This window comes from Topomyia yanbarensis, chromosome 3 (assembly GCF_030247195.1).
Source record: "Topomyia yanbarensis strain Yona2022 chromosome 3, ASM3024719v1, whole genome shotgun sequence".
Classification (NCBI taxonomy): Eukaryota; Metazoa; Arthropoda; class Insecta; order Diptera; family Culicidae; genus Topomyia; species Topomyia yanbarensis.
In genome coordinates, this window is record NC_080672.1 from 401,160,500 (window position 1) to 401,184,905 (window position 24,406).

The 24,406-nt window shown below is 36.7% G+C and overlaps 1 protein-coding gene across 2 annotated transcripts in view; it reads left to right on the top strand.

Moving 5' to 3' along the window:
* LOC131694310 (putative uncharacterized protein DDB_G0271606) overlaps nt 1–24,406 on the top strand; it is a 356,903-nt gene that overhangs the window by 261,082 nt on the left and 71,415 nt on the right. The window contains exons 3-6 of one of the 2 annotated variants that reach the window (XM_058982943.1): nt 12,519–12,702; nt 12,829–12,901; nt 13,197–13,357; nt 13,445–14,048. In XM_058982943.1, coding sequence (XP_058838926.1) covers nt 12,519–12,702; nt 12,829–12,901; nt 13,197–13,357; nt 13,445–14,048 — 1,022 coding nt within the window. The remainder of the gene's footprint in view (nt 1–12,518; nt 12,703–12,828; nt 12,902–13,196; nt 13,358–13,444; nt 14,049–24,406) is intronic. The other variant, XM_058982944.1, reaches the window with a different exon arrangement.

A 24,406-nucleotide genomic window follows, 5' to 3' on the forward strand; every position in this document is an offset into this window, starting at 1 on the left:
GTTTACATCAAATCTCAATGTTTCATGCATTTTAAAGTCATTTGGCATCAAAAATACAAATTTGATTTTGAAAATTTTTCATTTCAGTTTATATGGCAATTTTCTGTGTGATTGCACTCTTCAACTCATAACTCCAGAATCGGAAGTCCAATCAATAAAAAATTCAATTGCAGCCGATGGGAAGATTGTACCTTTAATTTGAGACTAACTTTGTGCAAATCGGTCCTGCCATCTCTGATTAACAGAGGTCACATTTTTTCCACATACACACATACACACACATATATACACACAGACATTTTCCGATCTCGACGAACTGAGTCGATTGGCATATGACACACGGCCCTCCCGGTCGGGATTAGATTGACGAATTTTAGAGTGAATGAGAAAGCCAAAAACATTTTTAGCAAATGTTGAAAGTTATGCATTTTTTTGGTGAGCAGTTCTATGTTTCATAGGCATTAAATCAATTTTAACTTCGCTTTCTATTAAATAAAGACCCTACATCTCTACAAAAGCGAGCTCAATTTGAAAAGAAATCTAAGGATTATGATTGATTACAGAACTCTGGAATTTTCTATTGGAATGTTTTCAGGCAGGAATTTGATATTGATGCTATTAGTCAACTGTGAAATCAAGACCAATAGATCAGTTACATACCCATTCCGACAATTTATCAAAAGTCCTCATGATGTTTACAACAACAGGTTATCAATGTACGGATCAGATAATTAGTATTGTAATATTGAATTAAATCAGTCAGCATCAATAAATTTTAAACTTCAATCCAATTTTTTTGTGTTGTGGGGGGGGGGGGGGGGTTGTATGGTGTTAAACCCCAAAACCTTCTCTTGGCTACGCCGTTGCTTGGAGTTATTTACTTCGCTTTCATTTTCCGATATGTTTCAGATCGATCCGATGGTTATAAGTTAGAAAAATTGCAGTCAGAAGGTTCGTACAAATGAACATTTTTGCACTGATAAGTTATCAAGTTCCTTCCAGACAACTTGGAAGTGTTCGGTGATTATTTCTAGCGGTTGTAGATAGAAAAATGAAATACAAAATTCGTTTTATCGAAATATTGTTTGGCTTATTTAAATGGATTATTACTATATTGAACAATAAATAGGCGACAAAGAGTAACCCACAAACAACAAGCCATAACTTTTAAAGTATTCAAAATAGATATTTGAAGTCTTCAGTAAAGTTATTCGCAAAAGTAAGAGCTACAAAGTTTCTGAAGACATCATTTCGATATAATCACTTCCAAGATAATTTGTGAAAATATCTCACTCATAGGGTGATTAATCAGCAAAAGCACAATACCAAAAGAAAGGGCATATTGCCTCCATTATATTCGCCGAAGATACTATTGACCTAAAATAAGCCGTTTTGGCGTTAATAATAGATTACATGTTTTTGGTCATATTTCTGGCAATGGGAAATGATAAAAATCTTTCGTCCGCATTTAATGTTAAATATTTCTTTTGATAATAGTCCGATTTCAACAATCTATAGCTTGTTCGAAAGGTATTCATTAAAGCTATCTAAAAACATATAAATTGTTAATCAATAATGTCAATTTCGGCAGATAATTCAAAAAAACTGCAAAAAACGCCATTTTTACGCATTCAAACATTTATATCTTGGAAACTAAACATCAGAATCAAAAACAAATTAATAGCGTTCATACTGTTTTTTAGTTCTTTCATTTAAAATTGGTTTGGATAAGATCGGTTCAGCCATTGCTGAGAAACACGAATGAGAATTTGTCCGTTACATACACACACACACACAGACACACACACACACACACACAGACATTGTCCCAAATCGTCGAGCTGAGTCGAATGGTATATAAGACTCGGCCCTCCGGGCCTCGGAAAAAATCTTGAAAGTTTGAGCGAATTCTATACATTTCTTTTATAAGAAATGTAAAAAAATATTTGTCTACTTATTTAGTACATGGCATTCAAAAGATATAGTAATCAAGTATATCCCCTGCAAGTTTGGAAATATTTCATTGACGGAATCGAAAGTTATAACGGTTTGGATGTGGTATGCGGTCATAGATGGGTTTTCTACCAGACTTCAAGCGTGAATCCATGTTTGTCCATTGACTATTTAGATCGTTTATACGTGTCGCGATTTTTAAAGGAAACCCTTACCATTTTATTACATAAATATAATGTACAAATGGTGTTATTAATATGGTGCACTGAAAAAATATGAAAATAGGGTTGTCTACCAAACGTTAAATATAATGTGTAATTTAAAAAAAAATAGATGAAAATTGGAATGTTTACTTCAAAAGGCCATATCTCAATGGCATGTTGACTGATTCTAATTATTTTTTCATTATTGAACAGGTAGACGTTTCATCGTTAATTTTCATCAAGAAGAATATGAAATAGAGTTGGCTACTTCAAACAATAGACAACTTAATTATCCTCAACTATATGTATTATCCACTATTTAGTAAATATCTTTATATTCAAAACGACGACCTATCAATTTCTATACATTAGTTGAATGCAACGAACGCAAACTACAAATCATGGAAAGATAAAACCATAAATTCAATACATATATTCAAAAATATGAAGGTATTTGCTGATTCAGACCACTTTATGTTATGATTCGGTTTTTGTTGGAAATTTTGTACAATCGTGATTCGCTGGTTGGGTTGACAGATGTTAAAACTGGGGGATGTTATTAGTAGGGGGATCAAAGGGGATGTTATTAGTACAAGTTCATCTGCTCATATCTCTAACTATTGTCAGTTTTATTATCGAATTGTATTTAACATGAGAATTTGACATTCAGATGTCGACAATGGACCAACTAGCGGAGGTTCAACTAAAAAGCGGCTCCTGTTAAAAATTGAGCGACCAGCGAATCACGACTGTGTTAGTTTTAACATTTCATATATCCATAATTTGTAGTAAACAGCAATTGCAATCAACTAGTATTTAAAAATTGATAGGCCGCTATTTTATATTCTTCTTGATGAAAATTGGCGATAAAACGTCTACCTGTTCAATAATGAAAAAATAAGTAGAATCAGTCAACATACCATTGAGATATGGCCTTTTGAAGTAAACATTCCAACTTTCATCTATTTTTTTTTAATTTACACATTATATTTAACGTTTGGTAGACAACCCTATTTTCATATTTTTTCAGTGCACCATATAAATAACACCATTTGTACATTATATTTATGTAATTAAATCGCAAGGGTTTCCTTTAAAAATCGCGACACGTATAAACGATCTAAATAGTCAATGGACAAACATGGATTCACGCTTGAAGTCTGGTAGAAAACCCATCTATGACCGCATACCACATCCAAACCGTTATAACTTTCGATTCCGTCAATGAAATATTTCCAAACTTGCAGGGGATATACTTGATTACTATATCTTTTGAATGCCATGTACTAAATAAGTAGACAAATATTTTTTTGTTCATAGAGATTGGACCAAACCCGTTGGTGTTTGCTGGTAGCCTTATGAAACGTATCATAAAACTTCAAATCACCATATCTCTCGAATCCCTCGATGGATCATTTTGAAATTCACTGAGAAGATGCTTGGATACTGTATCTTTCGAATGCCGTATGCCAAATTTATGGTCATTTTTTTAGTTAATAACGGTTTTAGGAACACCGTGATTACGGTTATGTTTTGGGTGTAAAAATATTGAACATGGCTTTAATTAACTTTTTCCATTTTCCTTCGCGATTTTTTCTTTAGGTCTTTAGAATATTCAGCTTCGTATCTCTGTGCCAAGAATGCCAAGAAAATCCAAGTGTTGCATACAATACGAAAACATTTATTTACATTTAAAAACTATATTATTTTATTATTACTTCCAATCTTGAAATTATATATAGCTATAAATATTTTCCCTGAATTTCATTCGGATCGGATCATTCTCTCTCTCTTAGGTTGATGATTTGACGGTATTTTATATTTGTGCTTCAGTTATGAAGAACCTCCGACAGACAATTTCTTTAAAAAAGTTGCGCCTCGATAGTGGTGCACCGAGGAGATCGAGAGAGCTTGTGGGCCTTTTTATGTTTTGTGTTCTTTCATACTTGGCTCTAGCCCAAACTAACGTTCAACAATTAGCCTGTGCATGCTTGCGTGACCGACTGTCGGGTTGACTTGGTTTGACTTTTGCTGTAGGCCGTGTTTGCAAACATTGGTCCCTAGCTTACTGGCAGTGTTGGTGGACGCGGCTCGCAGTGAAAGTCATTGTGTGTCGATTTATCAGTCGACTTCGTCATCGTTCACATGCTTATTAAAGAAATGTAAAAGTAGTAGCCTATTAGTGGTCGTAATAATTTTAGTTGTCAGTATTAGTGTACAACTGTTATGTGCTAGTCGTATGACTATCTGTGTATGTATTCTATTGAGTATTTGTGACATTTGGGTCAGGGAATGGATGCAGAACTGGCGTATATGATGGAAGAATGGGTAATGCTTCCTAGAATTCGTTGGTCACATTTCGTCGATGTTCAATCATTGTTTATTTTAGTTCAAATTTTGTATTGTAATTGTTTGATTCGTGTAATTTTTTAAAATATAGTGTCCCCTGAAGATGATGCGAATCCTGCATCGAAACGTCGGAATAATCACAACTTAAGTTATTTCAATAACACAAAGACTGCTTAGCCGAAATAACTCCAGCTTAAAAATACAAGACAGTCGAAATCTTATAATCAAAAAGTTCAATTCGTGTATTAGATTCGATTCATTCGGAATGATCGGATTGTATAAATTAGGGTACGATTAGTTTAACTCTCGGGAAGTTGCGCGAATGGCTCGCAGAACAAGCAGCTGCTCGTGTCTTAAGACGATTTCATTAGATTTTCAGAGCAACGCACTCTCAGTGCACTAGCGCGAGTGACGGAAGATTAACGACGCACGGAATCTCCATTTCTGGTCAGCATAGTATGATAAAATTCTAACAGAATGCAACTGTCGTTAATGGTAAATAAATATCATTTGGCATTAAGACGAGTTCAAGTAGTTTAATTGTATGGTACATGTGTGCTTTTCTTGTACTTCATTAGTCTGTTTTTGTTATACTTCTATTAGTTTTGTTTTGCCACTAATCATGAATGCCAAAAATAATATCGGTCAATTTATACTCTGTCGCTTCTGGTTTGTATGGGGGAAGGAAAGATATATCAGTCTTCTTTATACATAGTTTTCGCCTCTACTGGATCTATTCACAAACGTACAACCGCTCGTGGCCTTCGCGATGACAACAAACCTGGACACAAACGCGAACATGCAATTGCAATCATCAACGCATTCTTTTGCTCGCGATTTCGCCAACATTAAAACACCCCTGTAATCAAGTGAACGTTCAGCACCTACAAATCTACAAACGCGGTCTCATGCATTTACCCACCCCTTGCGCAATCATGAATCTGTCACGTCCGGAAGTCTCTACCCTCGGTCCTAGTAGCCTAGACTCATGCCTTAAGTTAGACCAATTAAAAAAATGACGTTCATATTCCCTAGACAACACGTTTTATGGTGACATAACTGGGAAGTTTAGTGATATGGGGAACTCTCTTTTAGTATCTGAACCGAAGCATCAGATTCACGGTCCGCGCAATCATTCAAGAACACACGCGAATATGCGAATGGCCACACGATTTTAAAATCGAATCTATCCACGCTAGTAGAAGCGACAAACACGTTAACATACAAACACTTCAGCTTCGTCCACGCACCACAACGCCGGACATCTCACAAACATGAAAACACTCCGGTGATAAGGTGAACGTTTTAGCACTTACAGAGTTGTTACGGTCGCGCGGATTGCGCTGTTTTCACGGATTTCGCGACTCTCGCCTATTTGGCGCATTTTATGCTCTCATTTATTGACGCATCGCGCAGGTTTGGCGCGAATTCAATTTTCGACAGTGTTTTATTTAATCAAATCTCTGCTAACATGTTTATTAACTCCAATCGTTGGGAGTATTAATCTCTCAAAGAATCGGATTATAGTTATGGAAATTAATATGCGACGCCGTTATGCCGCTTTGTAACTATTTAGAGTGATTACGAATAATATGAACAAGGTTCCAGTTATGGTATTTGAAACTAAGGTTCATTTAAAAATGTTAAAACATGAATTGCAATATATTGGTGCACCCAATGTTCTGCGTTTTCTTTTCATTTGTATTCGACTATAAAGCTCTGAATATTTAGAATGGGTTCGCCGTTTTTTTACAGCAATCCATTCCCAAAGTTTTTATCTTAAAATTAAGTCCAAATTTTTTTACAAGGTTGGTGTTTACTCCAATTACCACGAGATGGAAAAAGGAATGAATTATTTCTGCCCAAAAGTAATAAAATTGAGGACGAGAATCACAAATCAATTAAATTAATAATTAATATTTTTGTGGTTTTAACATAAGCGCCAATACCTTATTTAAGATTTTTGGTGGTATCCAACGTGAAAAACAGTGGTGAATTAAACGAAAGCAATTGTGTGAAAAAATCACCCCAGAGGCAAGATTCGAACCTGCAACCCTTGGGACTCCGGCCCAATGCACAACTCCATATGCTATCCCTGAGTTATGATGACGTCCCAGTGTATTCTACATGAATATCGCATTGGCGACAGTGATCGTACCCTTCCTCTAGAGCGAGATCACACACAACTTACCTAATTGCTTTCGTTTAACTCACCATTTCGATCTGTTTTTGCACAGGCTTTGAAATTAGCCAAAACCACTATCTGTACAGCTCTGAAACAAAGAACGTCTGTTTCCCAGGAGATGTAGTCAAGGCGTCGAACGTGGCTGTGCTGTACAGTTTGAAATGTGCGCATTCGGAACGACTTCAGAGCCGGATCGTATAACATTACGGCCAAAATGCGAACCCGAAAGCTGAATGATCAGGTGCTCAGCAAATCAAACGGATACATTGAAACGTGTCAAATTCGATTTCTAACAACTTCCGGGACAGAAGTTTTATGTTTCTATGGTTTGCTGAGATGTTTCCAAAAATATACATTTGTTGTTGCGGATAACTAAGCCGTTAAGTTGTTGATCTGACAGGGAATCTGCAGCTGTGGCCGGAAGACTTCGAATTTCTTGGCAACCAACTAGAGTTTGAAATTAGCGCTCGTTTTCACGACAAGCCGTTTTTTCGTTCGCATTTTTCTTCCATAGTAGACATACCGTCCATATGTCCGTTCACGAAAGGAAAAATTCAAAACCCTCCACCAACAATAAATGTGGCACTTTCGTATGCGTGTATTTGCCTTCATCCAATCGAATAATTTTCTAAGAATGAAGGAAAGGTAATAAAAGTTCATTTTGCGAAAACAACTGAAACAAATCATTCATCGTTATTTCGACGAAATCCACGCACTTTTCTGTTGATGTCGCTCTTCTTCCTGCGCACACCTTTTTCAGCCACACAGCCTGCTTATTCTTTCAATTCTTAATCCGACCAATGTCGCTGAAGATAGTATTCTTCGTCTTTAGTTTCTTCTTCATTAGCATCCAATACTTCGCCATTAGACGGAGTTGGGGAAAATCGATGGTTCTGTTCTTTTGGGATGAACTGGACTCTATTGTCGTATCATTGTAGTACATCCTTACTGTAATTGCAGCTGGCTAAGTCTGTCCAAAACGTAACGGTCCATCATGGGACTTAATGAAAGGTAACATACATTTGTTGAGGAACTTCCCTTACTTCCGAATACGTAGTGTTATCTGTCACGAAAACATTGGTTTTCTTCTGCCACAGGAACTGTCCTTACCAAATCATATATTTTTTCGCGATAAAATCCACGAAAAATATGATCCAGGGAATTTGTTTGAAATCTGCTATCGCATAAGTTTCATCGTCATTGAAAACACTTCCATCGAGTTTCGTCAGTACCAGGGTTGAACGGCATACGGACATGGATTCAGGCCACTGCACAGTGGAAGAAACCCAACGAAAAAGGCAATTAATTGGAAGCCGCCGAAAAAGTACGACAATATATACACCAAAAATTGCGAATTTTTTAGGAAATAAAATGCAATTAAATTTGTACACCGCACGCAACTATGACCGGAGATATAGGGCTTTGAAAATCCGGAACATTACCGGTTTTCTTCAAATCTGAGGCCTAATTCGGAAGCCGCAGTAAAAGTACAAAGAATTATAACCTCAAATTTGCGGAAAACTCTAGCGATCAAGATGCAATCAAATTTATTTACCGCACGCATTTGTGATTGGAGATATGGGGTTTTGAAGATCCAGAACATTACCGGTATTCATCAAATATGAGGTCTAATCAAGAAGCCGCTGTAAAATTACAAAGAATTATATTCTTAATGTTGCGGAAAACTCTAACTATCAAGACGCAATCAAATTTGTTCACCGCACTTGTGCCAGGTACAGTCGAAATATTTCGAAAAATCACGTCCCGACCCGCAATAAATATTTTTAAAGTACCCAACCCGACTCGTACCAGATGACAATAAAACCTAAATTCCTACGGGTACATGTTCGAGTCAGGTATAGGGTAAAATTACTCGTACGCGCCCATCTCTAATACAATAGAGCACAATTCTTTGTACTTTTACTGCGGCTTTGTGAACAAATTTGATTGCGTCTTGATTGCTAGAGTTTTTCGCAACTTTAAGAATATAATTCTTTGTACTTTTACTGCGGCTTCTTAATTAGGCCTCAGATTTGATAAATACCGGTAATGTTCCGGATTTTCAAAGCCTTATATCTCCGGTCAAAAATGCGTGCGGTGAACAAATTTGATTGCATCTTGATTGTTAGAGTTTTCTTCAACTTTAAGGATATAATTCTTTGCACTTTACAGCGCCTTCTGAATTAGGCCTCAGATTTGATAAAAATCGGGAATGTTCCGGATATTAAATCCCCATATCTCCGGGTACAATGCGTGCGGTGAACAAATTTGATTGCATTTTGATCGCTGGAGTTTTTCGCAACTTTGAGGGTATAATTCTTTGAACTTTTTCAGCGGCTTCTTGATTAGACCTCAGATTTGATGAATACCGGTAATGTTCCGGATTTTCAAAGCCCCATATATCCGGTCACAAGTGCGTGCGGTAAACAAATTTGATTGCATTTTATTTTAGTTCCGCAACTTTTGGTGTATATATTGTTATACTTTTTCAACGGCTTCCAATTAATTGCCTTTTTGGTCGGATTTCTTCCACTGTGCACTGTTTGTTGTTCGAGAATTTGGATGAGTTGTTTACCCGATCAGAAGAGCATAACAAAACAATAACACTATTATAACTACGGTTGATATTTATAACAACTGTAGTTATATTTAGATAACGGAATTGAAAGTGGATTGCGGACAGTTTTCTTTACTATCAATATTATAACATAATCTATTATGAAACCATCAATTTATGAATTTATCGTTTGTTACTAGGTCATTGTCATTAGATCATTATATCTAATACAGCTCTCACACAGAGGACGTATATACTTTTGGAAAAAAATATATCTCATTTAGTTTTAACTTTGATATAATCATATCAAATTTTGTTACAAATTTGTTACCATTAGCCAGGTTTTTGTTTTATTTTTGTTATTTTAACAACTAACCAGCCGGATTTAAAACATGTTCTGTTTCAAAATATTTTTGAAATAAATAACTCCAGGTGTTATAAATTAGTTATGCCCTTCTGATCGGGTACTTGCCCGAAAATATTTGCAACCTTCTCGAAGACGGATTCGCCGCAGAGTTGAGCGATAAGATTTTTTTAGCTGAATTCTGCCCGAATGACCTTCAACTGTAATTGACGATACACGGTTCCATTCCGAGGCTTGGTTTGGACTTTGCTACGTACGTACTTTTAAAAAAAATCAACATTTCATCAAGATCAGAGCACAACAACATGAGTTACAGCTATAACAGGTCATCCACAGGCTGAAGTTGGTTAAGGTTAAATATTTGTTCTAAGTGTATGGATTCCTGCGCAATCAAAGAAGCTGTAGTCATCTGAGTTCACGAAAACCATGCATTTATCATAAAAATGCAATCATGACTAGTAACTTTTGGGGAATCTAATTTTTCATATTCTTTTGTCGTGATTACGACTTACGACTTTTCAATATAGAGGCCCCTCTCAAAAGTTTCGGAAAAAATAGGAGTGAAAGTTTTTGAACGTTAGTAATCTTCATTGTACTAGACGGAATTACATAGTACTTGCACTATTCAGTTGGGAAACAGTTACCAATTTTCTATTAAATTTTGAAGTATGTATAACTCTATGGATAACGTAAAAACTTTGAAAGTCTATTTCAGTCAGAGCCGTGAACCTAAGATATCTAATCGAATATAGGGAAGTTATATAAGTGCCGCCTGTATTTTTGTACTAAATGCTTCATTCAATGTTTGCTAGTCGAATGAGAAGCATGTGGGTGCACGATCAGATGATGCGAAGGCAATCAGAATTTACATTGGTCATTTGTTGTTGCGCATATGTTTTTGTTAATCATCCATATTCTGCATTATGACGGATCGCTTTTAGAACGAATGTGATTTGCATTCGCAATGACGACAAATCAAAATCAAACGGGTGTCAGATTCGATCCAAATTACATTAATTAATACAACAATTATAACATTTTGTCGAAAATATTTTAATTGTTAAAAATATTTTTACATGAGAAATTTCCTAGAATTTTCAAATAAAAACCATTGACTTATCAAATAAAAACCAAACGCTCGAGCCCTCCGCGATGATACACGCGATCGTGAAGTCCCTACGTCCCTATGGCTCACTGCGATTGACCTTAAGTAGTGTTTTAATGGGTGACATTTCCCATCTCGTCTGCAATTGTAGCGAGTGATTCTAATGGGGAGCCCCTCCGAAACCCTAGCTCTACGGCTCCACTAAAAAAGTAAAAATGATTGGGTTTAACTGAATAGTATGTTTGGAAATATTTTAGTACATTATGAGTCATCTTTTGATTACAAAATTGTAGTCCCCTAGTTCACTGCATAGATGGCGCCAACACTAACTTTCAATGGACGCGAGGTAAAAGATGAGCATGTTCACAAGAATTACTGGAAAAGGTGTTTTCTACAACTTCGTTGAAAAGTTTGTGTTGGGACCCTCTACGTGGTAAAATGTAGAACTAAAATTTTGCAGTTAAAAGATGAGATGCACAAGTAATTCAAACATCACTTCATTAAATGTCTAATAACTTCTCCCAAGAAAGTTGGATTGATTTGTAATCTTAGACAAAGTTGTAAACAATAAAATTGTCTTTTTTTGTCCCCTGCGGCGATAAACTGATGCATACAATCCCAAGTAACAATTGAAGTTTTATAGCACGCTACAAGTGCAATCTAAGTTTTATGAGTGGCTATAAAACTATTATAAAACCACAATTGTTACTAGGGATGTTACCTATCGGTGAAAATGCAAGTTAGTGGGCTTTCTCCATGTAAATTGTCGAAAAATCCCATGCAAACTTCGTAGGCGTTGGTCCGGTAGCTAAGCTTGTCCGATTACCCTCAAATTTGGAGCAGACACTCCTGGTGGGACTAGGGATCAACTCAGAGTGGGCTTGTTTTCCTCTTGTCACTAAATTAAAAACGAGAAAATTTAAATTGTCTGTATTACGTGCAATTTTGTGAATTTCACAAAAATGTACATAAGCTAGACAATTTACACATTTTATGAGAAACTATCAGCTGTCTTCTAGGAATATGTTACCCAAATTAGTTGGAAAAGGTTTAACTTTCAATGTAACACAAGTGATGCATGCAAAGGGGAAATATAGCATAGATCATGAACATGTGTTTATCCGCTTTATTTTCTATTTTCGTGAGAAGGTGGTCCACTGTGCCTCAATAATCACAAATGACCATCTTGGAATTAACACGTGGATATTTATGTAAATTTCATTTGTGAATAATAAAAATAGATTACATTTAGTAGACATAACCACAATAGTCTTAGAACATGATTATCTGATGAAATGCAGGAAGATGCCACATTTATCCTACAATCTTTAGTTTCAACAAATCATCTTCTCTGCCTAGCTTTCAACAGAATAATGGCTATAATAAAAATATGTTTAAAGTTATTCTTTCAACTGAAAAATTCACGTTTCACTGCACTTGTTTATAAACAAGTCGGAAAAAACCAAGAATATAAAAGCAACACATATTTACGTCCATTCATAATAATCAGGGATTACAGCGTTATACGTAATGAAAACAACAGGCCTGGAAAAAAAACATACACAAAGAGAAAAAAAACTACTTTGAACCAACCTCACGGCGAGCCCAGCAACAAGGGCAGGTCGAAAATGAGTTCTCGGATGACGTGGTTTCAAGCGAACCGTGATTGCTTCTATTGATTGTGCATAATTACGTAGAGGATTTTGGGCAGCACCGCTGATGAAAAAATGCTTCAACAGTACACACAAATCGCAGAATTTAATTTCTAATTTCACTTTTCTTTATCTCTCACCGTTTTGCAGTAGAGGACGCCGATGCGGACGAAGAGGATGGACACAACGGGCGGGACGAGCGGGACCGCGAGATTAACGGCGAGAAGGAGAAATTGGACGAGGATGGATCGTTACGGGACGATGGCTCCCCGGAGCCCCCCAATGGCGAGATTGTGTCGATACTGCGTAGAAATGGATCGTTGCTCCAAAGCCAGTAGGTTTCATGTTTGGTTTTTTTCTCCCAATTACATATTGCATGCCTACGTTCAATGCGAGCCTCCATCGCCGAACTGTGTCTGGCCTATTGATATTTATAACGTTTTCGTCTTTTCTTCTGCATGCTTTCCCCATCAAGGGAAATTTCGACCAGTCAGCAGAACTTTTTCCGAATGCTGGATCAAAAGATTGAAGAGGTAATCGATACTTATTTTTCCAAGCGTTCAGTTCACCTGTGCCCGTAAACACATGGAAAAAACCAAAATTACTAAATACGAGTGAAAACAACAACACAACACGAAACAAATTAGTTGCTTAACAGAAGGTCCGCAATTTGAATCACTTCACTTGCCTACGCCATTTATCTTGTTATTCGTTATACCGCCCCAAACCGGATCATGTGTTTATGGGTGTCATGGAATGAGCTTTTGATGCTAAGCAAGATCCATTTTCTCATATTCGCTTTTCGCTGTGTTTTCCTTTTGCCTCCAGGGGCCTGACTATGATTCCAACAGCGAAACCGAGGTTGCGCTGGAGGAGGCTCGGATGAATGCGCTGGTGCATCACTGGGAATCCGCAAGTCTAACGACGTCTATGTGTTCTTCCACCAGCCGGTCACTGCAGGGAACGCCTGTGCGGCAGGTGCCACTGAGGTAGGAACGGTTGAATGTTTTGTGTTCGTCACGTTTAAAGTTTGTTAAAGATCAACTTTTGAGTTAATTTTTGAATCGTTCTTGCAGACAACCTCCATTGAGGCCAGCTTTCCAGCAGCCGCTCAGCGCAGAGTTACTCTCCCAGCAACAGTTGCTTAAACAGCAACATCAGTTGATCCTTCAGCATCATCAGCAACAACAGTTGCAGCAGCAACAATTGCAGCAGCAGCAGCAACAACAACAACTACTACAGCAGCATCAACAACAACAACAACAGCAAATCATACACCAAAACTTTAACATCAATACGAACCTTAACAGCCCGAAGCGGGTAATTGGGAGCGGGAACGCCGTCAGTGTCGGTGGCATCCCGGTTAGTTTGGAAGGTCGTCAGCTGCTGTCGCAAACCATAATCCACCAGAACTACGGTGTTATGCAGCCGCCGCAAACGGCACCCCAGCTTCGTCCCAGTTCGGGACGTACCTTGCCAACGCCGGTTCAGTGTTTGCAGCTGTCCTACTATCAGCAACAGCAGCAACAACTACAGCAACAACAACAACAGCAGCTACAGCAACAGCAATCACAGGGTTTGGCCAGCGCGCTGCCCGGTTTGGGACCATTGCAACAATTCCAACAGCAATCGATACCACCTCATGCGTACTACAATGATATTCTAAGGCATCCCCTGCAGGTAGGTGCATTTAATCTCAGTTTTGATTCATCGGAATATGTTACTGAAATTGTTCCGGAATAACATCAATCAAGCGATTCGAAAACAGTACACATGTTGATTAGTTATTAGGTTATATTGCTGATTTTAGTAGGTATAAAACCAATAATTTGCAGGTAGTTTGTGAAATATTTATTGCAAGATATTTTTTCAAACTTGAAAAAAATCGACAAAGTGCTGCTGAGATTCGGCAATTGAAAGTTAGTTTAATCGTTTGGATGCTTGTCCAAGCCGCTCATGCAATCAATCGGTTTTCGGGAGACGAGCATTATACGACCTACGAAGATCAACCGTTTTAAGCATCTCTTTCGAGTTTCATGGACTTTTGATTGACGTAACTATAAAGCGATATGCGAACGATTGTGATATTGCGCCTCATAAAAAAGTACTTATTTTTCTTCACTTTGCGCTTTGTTGGATTCACATTGCCTGGTCGATGCGCGGGTCAAATGCTTACAGATGAATAATACAAGCGTTTAATTCACCGGTGTCGAAGGTGATAACTGGCTTTATTTTTTGCTGTAACTGCCCCGGGTATTTAATGAATCTTTACCGTTGATAAAATCAGCCATAACAACAGACTGACACTTAAAATGTGGAGAGGGCCTTTGTAGCTTGAATGTTTTATTGACATACAGAATGGGCCGTTATCCTAGATGGATTCGCAGCCACCAGGTCATCCTTGCTGCATGTGGCGGAAAAAACAAGGTTGTCTCGAAACTCCCTTACCTGAATACCTAGCTAATGTTTAACCGTTCTTGTAGAGGAAGGGTATAGAAATCATTCAAACTTTGAAGATGCTCTCAAAGGCCCGCGTTGTGCATATCAATCGATTTAGCGAACAATGTCAATTTGAATGCGATTTTTTTAAGAGAGATACAATAATGATCATTCAAGAATTCAAAGGCCAGTTGTGATAATTCTTAATGTCGTTCAAGTCCAAGTTTGCCGTCCCAGAGCAGGTTCGAGAGAAGAGAGTGTAAAAATTTGCGCGAAATGTGGCGAATCGCGGATGTAATAGTACAACTCTGATATAGTCTGGTCTAGCGTCCTGTCACTATTAATAGCTCTGACACCAAGCGAATTTCGCAATTTCATGATATTTTGAATATGAAAATGAAACTATATTCATGACGTATTTATACTTTCACACAATGTGTTCGGTTATGCCAGCCCGGGGACAACTTGACAGCTCCCATATATTGAACTCACCCAGTCAAAAAGAGCAAGTTGCTGGCTAGCGGGGGGCTATTTGCCAACTCGGATGCGCTAATTGCCCTACAATTTGCCAGCAATTTGCTGGCAATTAGGGGGCTATTTTATATGCAACATTTGGGCGTTTTGCCGCCGTCATTTTTTTGCCGCTCTACCCGCCCTTAAATCGCCCAGGGAACGCGCCATTTAATCGCCCTTAATTGACTGATATGAAAATTAAAAATAATAATTATCTTCGGATTCACTATCTACTCACATAAATTTATCGGTACACTAGGTAATCACCACCAGACTATAGGAAGAATCGATGGAGAAATTCGTATTGCACACCAAAACTTACCACCAGGCAAGGGAAAAATCATTTCACGAAACGATCAATTTGAAATCATCCACCAACATGCTCTTACTGTGAAACTCGATCTCGGCAACCCTTCTTGTGCAGAGTTACGCGTTCATGCGAAATCGAGAAGCAAAACACAAAACTGAAAAAAAGTGACAGCGCCCGGCTATGATTCATTCTCCATCGCATACGTAGTGTTTTGAATGAAAGCAGAAAGGATCGCAAATGAATGCATTCTTTCATTCACAAAGATTCGTTTCAAAACATTCACCGGATCGTTCTAATAAAAAAAACTTGTCGTTCTTGTTTATAGACCTATGAAATTTTCACTTGGTGATCTCTTATTGTTGAATAAGTAGTTTGCAATGTGCTGGTGAAAAAAAAACTTCTTAAGACGATTCCGTGCATATCACAATATCAATTTCAAGTGGATTGTAGTGCAATCTACTTCTCAACATTGATTATAGTGTACATTTGCACTATAAAATTGACCTAACCCAACCAGAGAATACAATGTCACATTCATTTGTGAACTAAAAGTTGATTCACTTGTGAATGTTTACAGTACAATCTTCCGATTCAATCCGCGAATGAAGAACACGATCTTCTTCATTCAACATAGTACGTGTCATTCTTTTACCTGTCTCACATCTTCGGAAGTTCATCTCTACCTACGTTCAGTTGTGTTCTTTTAGAGAGTTTTAATCGGATCGTGAATGAACGACTGGCTGCTGTCAAAGCAATGAACGGATTCGCCAAGAATCATGCGAATGAATGATAATTCCCATCCCTGCTTACCACAATCTGACTTTCATTTAGACTCAGAGATCTTGTTCCACTATACTTACACACGATTCCACAATTTTCCACATGAGTATTTGGCTAAATTAAGTGCACTAAACAATCAAAATACAAGCGGGAACACGCCAATTGTTTAAAAAAAAACAATTTTAAACTTAAGCCAAACATGAACCGCCATGTTTGAAAAACGTTAAAAACAACCAAGTCCATTTCAGCCGCCAGAAAATTTGTCTAAGTATTGAAATTGTCTTTAAATCGCATTCGTAAATTGCATTTGTTCTTAGGGGTAATTAGCACAGGCGAGTTGAGTCAAACGTCAAACTTTTTAAATCGCCTGTTCGTCCGCATTTTTTTTGACAGGGCAGGGCATAAGCAAATTTTGTGGTGATTTGGTGATGTCATGGCGGCTCGAATGGAGCAAAATTTGAAAAAGGCGCATCTCGTTTATTATTTTCCATATCTAAAAAATAAACAATTTAAGCATTTCTATCATCAAATATATTTCGCTGTTTAAATTAGAAGCTGTCCTCATTCTACTATAGCTAAACAGAAACATAGATTCCATTTTGATTTTTTAAAAATCCAGAATAAAATAAATTCGATTTTCGAAAATACAAGAAGATGACTTTCAAAATCAAGCCACTTCCACTTATATTGGAATTTCCGAAAATCTTCCGAATCGAATCAACATCGCCTCATACATGAAATCCGTCGGTAGATGCCGTTTCGTTAGGTTTCTATCAGTCTGCCGAGACGAGTAAAACGCTAGAATAATTCTGAAGGGAAAACCAAAACCATTGCAATATCTTCCGGACAGAATTATTGCAAAAGTCGAACAAAACTCTGACAGGAGTCGAGTAAAATTGTACATTCCTGACCATTCTTGCTGAAACCATGCATTACCAGTTTGCTGCCAGAATTCTGAAAGAAGAACACAAATTCCATTCAAAACAAATTTTGTTAAAAAGGTAGATAATCCTACATGTATTCTTTATTTTCCCGATCATAATACTAGAATGATTTACCGACTACAAACTTCACACTACAAGAAAACCAAAACATTTTTGGGAAGGAAGAAAGTCGATTGCTAAAAACAACGACTTCCAGCTAAATTTATAATAAGATTTATGCAACTTTGCTGACGGTTTCCAGTTAGGGATACATTTATTCTCTAATAATAGTTTTCTTTGTCCACATTTTGGAATACGCTTCTTCTAAATGTTGTTCTAGCCGCATTGATGGCGTTCATAACACACGTAACGAAACGCGCTTTTCTCTTGAAACTTTTTCGTTTCGTTGTTCGTGGTACTCGTACAGAAAAGGCATACTAGCGCCACCATCAAATCGGTGGTACATATATGAAACAAGCACCATCTGTCAAATTGTCCCTGGGTTGGGTTATGCTGTCAGAGAAGTGAGAATTTCAACCCTGACCGAAACCGTTAACTTTAGGGTTCGCAGTACCGCCCCTTTTTGGCGAGTACCGGTACTACGGTACTGAAGCCCTCAGTACCGGTAGTAGGGTTCGTCGCGGTGCGGATGTGGGCGGTAAATGGATTGTCCGCACCGCAACCGCAAGAAAATAATAAAACCGCACCGCTTACCGCAACCGCACTTTATTTACCGCACCGCACCGCGCGGTAATGCGGTAAATGCGGTAAAATTTTTATATTTTTAAAAATATTGATGAAAAGTTGTTCATTTGTGTAACCATATATAATAAAATGTTATTCTTATTCACACGAAATTTACCTTTAAGAGACTCCTCAGAATGTAATGTTTATGAAAAAAAAACAACTTTTGCATTTTCTATTAATAAAATTCCGTACATTTTAAGGCAAACATTATACATTCAAAAACGTTCTACTGCAATAATAGGAAAACTTTTATTTTAGCAACCCTTCAGTTAATTGAAAAAAGTGAAATAAAAATGTAATAAGAAATGAAAGTGCATATTTTTTTCATTAAATTTTCAATGTTTTTGACATATGAAAATGAAATGGAGGATTTTCGAATTTACGTAGTAAACCACCTTTCATTCTTAAAGGAATTTTACCAAACAAATTTAAAGTCGAAATACCAGTACTTCTATATAGTAGCGCATATATTCCAATACAGTGAAATAAAAACATATTGTATTTCATCAATAAGAACGACGCCATATTCGACAAAAAAAAGCTCTATACATTACATATAATCAGGAGTCCGGTCTCAACTGGTACAGAATTATTGAACATTACAAAAACTGTAAAAAATGTATGATTTGTAGCATACAGCAGAAATGATTTTTAAAAATAGGGGGTTTAACGGACAAAATATCCCAAAACTCTAATTTCAGCATCCTTCAAGAAACAGATGTATTCTCATTCAAAAACTAAGATTGCTCCCTTTAAAAATGTATCAAGTGTAATTTTTTAAAGGCTAGTTCGAAAGTTTTAGCATTTAATGTATTTTCCTCTAATATTTTCTCAAAGAGCCAATGGCAAAAACTTCAATTGAAGTGAACGGGAGTCAAACTATGTGGTATTTGGCAAAAAAAGCTTCAAAAAAGCTACAAAATAGTCTTAACTGAAAAATATTAGGACTTAATTTGGTAGAAAATTATAGTAAATTTGAATGAAAGTACGCGAAAAAAAGTTATGTAGCATACTTTTTGAGAAAGAGTCCAATAAAATTGACTGCAGAAAAATTAACGTTGAATTTACACAGCAATCAAAGAAGATAGAAATACGATGTTGATGAACTAATGATAGAATAACCACTCTAATTTGGACCCCTCCTTATTTTGGACGCTTTCATACATTTGCATCCTTTACTGACAATTACTCCAAATTCGTTTGGTTTGGTGAAGATAATTATATTCTTTGGGTTGTGTTTAAGTCCCACCATAATTAGTTTATCTCTAATTCCTTTAAATTAGTCAAATTCACAGTTGAAAAATTGATTTCAAAAACGATTCATAATTCCACAATTTCCAACAGAAATCGGGAGAAGTGATGCACTTTCAAATTGGATTTAAGAGTACAAATTTATTGTTTTAAAATGATCTAATAATTTTGTCTCTATAAAATGCAAGATTTTTATGTATTTGAAATGGTTAGTTTGTGAAGTTTTACTTAGAAGTATAAAATAACTAGTCCAAAATATGTCGCGTTAAAAATAATAGCGTCAAAATATTTCGGACACAGCTAGATTTTCTTTCGTAATAGCAGTCTGTTTATCAATTTAGAATAATCAAAATTATCACTTTATCAATTTTTTTTGCGGTGCGGATGCGGTAAAACCGCGCGGTAAAAGCTCTTTCCCGCACCGCATCTGCGGGAAAAAGTGTCTCACCGCACCGCAGATCTTGCGGTGCGGGTGCGGTAAATACCGCGCGGTTGCGGTAATTACCGCAACCGCGACGAACCCTAACCGGTAGTACCCGTAAAGTACCGGTACTCGAATATTTTTTTTAAATTCGAATAAAGCTTCAAAGTGAAATTGAATGCTCTAATTGATGACCTTATTCTCAGATGATTGATTTGTGCTGATCATGTTTATTGTTTTCAATTGCTTCGGAATCGCATGACTCATTTCAATAGAAGATATTTTTCGTATGCGGCACCTTCTTTTATTTCGAAATCTAGGCCACTTTGAAATCAATAACTGCTAAGCGGTATGACTTTCGTCGACTTCAACAGATGGTAAATGTAAGAAACCCTATCAGCAACAGTAAATCAAAGCGAGAATGGCAGTAAATCCGAGCAGAATGGTCGCATTTCCTGGCTTGCTTTTCTGTAAATTGGTTTCGATCTGCAAACTAAGGCTCCTTGCTTTCGTGTAAACTGTGGAGTTTTGCTGAATTTTCCGATCACCAATAATTACAAATCGCCCCATTTGAAGCAGTTCACGAAGTAAAAAATTTGTTAGCTACTAAATCGCTGTTCGTTCTTTTATAAATAAAGGTTTAAGAGCAAACCAAATACAGACATGACTTAGACCATAGTCTTATTACGCGCCACCCAATAAATAATGGAAACCAATCAGAATGTAGCTAATAAAAATGCATAGTAAATTTTTACGTCACTTGCGCTAGATGTGAATATTTTGAAATTTAGTACAAGATCGTTAAATCGTTAATCTTCTAGAATTACCATGATGATGGCCCCAGCTCATTGCCCCACTAGGGTGTTAGCTCAACGATTTATCTAGAAGGTTATTAATATAACTAAAAGTCATCTAGCAGGCCGATATTTTGAAACAGGTCCCCCTAGAGAGTCCACATATTTTTCATAAAAAAATGTAGGGTACCGAAAATACCGGTACTGCCTTTTGTTCAGTATCGGTATTACGGTGCCAAAAATGGGTCGATATTCCCGAGAGACAACCCTAGTCAACTTAGGAAGCTTTGTAACATAATACAGTATTTATGTCATAAAACTTCAACAGAAACTAGACTTTGATAGGACAATATTTCGAAACTTGTTGTCTTCAATAAAGTTCAAGCCCAGCAAACCACAAATCGTACATCAATTTAGAAAACGGCTCGTAAAATTGTCTACAAAAAATGAAAATCATTCATCTTTTTTCTTTTTTTATTTCGACTATGTTAGTCACATTTTTCTTTTTTTTACATTTTAACGACATTCAATTAGCTAGAGATTACTGGGTAGGGAAAGTTATGAAAATTAGAGCCATAGTACTCAAGTGAGAGCAAGGATGTGAAGTAAAAAGATCGGAAAACTAGAAGTGGCAGGGTCATTAGTACAGGCTTTATATCGTACGGGTTTAACTTTTGTCTTCTGCTGATGAGTGTCGAGCTTAGGCAACATAACTACGAATCACCCGATTTCACCAGCATGTGTCCTGGCATAGACAGACTTGTCCATCTTTACCGTGACAACGGACGGGCGTTTACTTCACATCCTTGCTCTCACTTGAGTACTGTGGCTCTAATTTTCATAACTTTCCCTAACCAGTAATCTCTAGCTAATTGAATGTCGTTAAAATGTAAAAAAATCATTTCGTAAGTCAATTTCAGTCTGTATAAGTAGATATCGTTTATGTAAGCAGATATCGTTTATTAGAGCAAACGTGATTTTATTACGACAGTTTGATCAGAATCGCATTGATGTATAAATGTATAAAATCGTATTTTCGTTCAGATTCAATTGAATTGTGCTTTAAACTGTGTCGAATTTATAGTTTCTCAAAGTTGTTTCTGTGTGTAGGAATAGTCACTATACAAACAAACTTATATACGACTTCGATATACATCACAACGACTTCGAAAAGTTAGATACGATTTAACATATGACAACAAATAGAAACACCGATTTTGCGAAATCTTTTATGACTTCTCTAATATGTTCGCACAAAATGCACTAAATCGGCATACGGGTACCAAACTTGAGGCGATATACGTACATAGCTATTGAAATTGACGAATTCTGACAACAATATACAAGCTACGGGCGATAATTTCTAGTATGAAAGCGTTTCTAAGAATGTATTTACGATTGCATATGCAAAACAATCTAAGATGTATACGATATTTATAACTCGTGTATGATTCCGGAACATTATATACGATTAAGTCTGATTCGTTGGTAAAGAAGATCAAATTATGAGAACAGTAATTGGGCACATCAATCATCTCCAGCATATCAAAGTGGGATCTGGGGAGAAAAAATGAATATGCAGTGTGAACCTGATACCAAACCAACCATAGATAATCTTTGATATTAAGATGGGGGATTCGAACTTGCGACGTTTGGGGTTATAGTACAGGACTACTCGGAACTATTCTAACTATTACAAGTATGGCAATATTTCGTAATCATATGTTGTCTTCAAGCAGAGAAACTCTATTCCGATAAACATTCGCCATATATGCAGCACTCTCATTTCAAAGATATGAAATAAGTCGTAAGTAATTTCACGAAATCGTCTTATATGTTATGATAAATTAAGTCGCATCTTACTTTTTGAAGTCATTGTGATGTATGTGGAAGTCGTAGATATGTTTATGTTGCTTACTATTTCCACACACAGAAACGATCACAATGACTTTATTAAGGATTTTTTATGAACGTGTCCACGTGAAAACAGACAGAGAAAGAATGACCGGAACGGTGAGAATGAAGAAACGGTGAAAACTCACCTTTATTGGAAACACTGAGAAAAGATATGTCCTTAAGCAGGAATCGAACCTGCGATTTCCCAGTCTCTAGTTGGGTGCGTTGACCACTCCGCCATCGAGGAACTGTGATGATGCCATCACTCACAACAGTTTTTTGTGATCACCGCTGCAGCCTCCAATACCTCCTAATTGACCCATCGACCACAATGTCTCCTACAAGCAGATCGCAACCTCTCACCGATCGGGCCAAATCTCTCTCGTTATCTATTTTTAGGTCCAGTAGACTGCGCTCAAGGCTTGAGATATTTATTATCACTGTTTGCCCCATTTCCTAACTCAGTCGCCACCAGACAGTTGGCAGTGTAAGAGCTATGGAGGGGCATGTTGATGTCTGCCCTCAAAGCCTATCGGTAGAAGTTTACAACAAATCCAGCCGTTGATGGAATTTTATGTATTCCTTGTTTGGACGTGTGTATTTGTTTTTTTTCCTTTCTTAAGGATTTTTTTTTCTCAGTGTTTCCAATAAAGGTGAGTTTTAACCGTTTCTTCATTTTGACCGTTCCGGTCATTCTTTCTCTGTCTGTTTTCCAGCGGACACGTTCATAAAAAATCCTTAAGGAAGGAAAAAACAAAGACACACGTCCAAACAAGGAATATATGACTTTATTAAGTTGTTAATCCGACATTGATCGAAGTAAAATACTATCAAATGTGAGCAAAAAGGCGATTTTAATGATTTAAATATGTGTAGCTATATGAATATAAGTGCTCTACGACCAATTCCGATCGAACACAATTTAACTAGAACATCAATGCGATTTTGATTCAAATCATGTTTTAGTAATATTGCGATTATTTCTATAGACTAAAATCGACTGTCACAACGAATTTAACTCTTTGTAGACATCATTACGAATCTTTTTCTACATTGTTATACGATTGATGGTTTGCTGAGTAGAAGGGCGATTGCTTGAAACGTTCTTGACGTGCTACCGACTTTGAAGTCATGGTTTCGAGAAAAAAAAACTATTAAAGTGTTCACAAGAGCCTCAATCAAAATTTATTTATTTCCTCAACTTCAGAAGGTAGGACTAGTTGGGGCGGTTTTAGAAATTTATTTCTAAAATGGTAATATTTCATTGCATGTAAAAACAAAGAAATAGATTTTTTGGGAAAGAAAACTCCTATACCCCCTTCAGCTAGGGTGGCTGTTGAAAAATGAGGTTTATTATATCATCTTTTCATGTGTTAATTTCTCGCCGATACTTGCGCTAGAGATTTTTAGAACATTTATTGATACACATTTTTGCCAAAGCAGTGATGTTCCTATCTCTTTTGTTGGGAAGTAACAGGTGATTTTTACAACATAAAATTGTTTTCTTCAAACCTAAATATCTTCTAGGATTGCAATTTGAATTTAAAATTATCAATTCCATTCGAAAGTTCGATGCTTTCTTAGTTTTTTTGAGAATTAATTAATTTGATTATTTTTTAACAAAGTTATGCTTTCTAACCAAAATTATTCATAACTTTTCGAACAGAATCATGAGCGAAATCAACAATAATGTCATGCAGTAAATTGTTTGAGTTTTGCTGTCCAATGAGCCGAAGAAAACGGAATCGAATGATATTTTACACGTACTTAAAATTAGGGGCTTTGAACTGGAAGTGAGAATTCTACTGGATTACGACTGAATTTTATAAATACTTCAGTAAAATTGAATTTTATGAATTTTTTCTATACCTTCACTCCATTTCACATATTTTTATATAATTAAAAATCCTTTTTAGCATTATCGAAATACCAAATAGAAATTAAAAACTTAAAAAGAAAGGTTC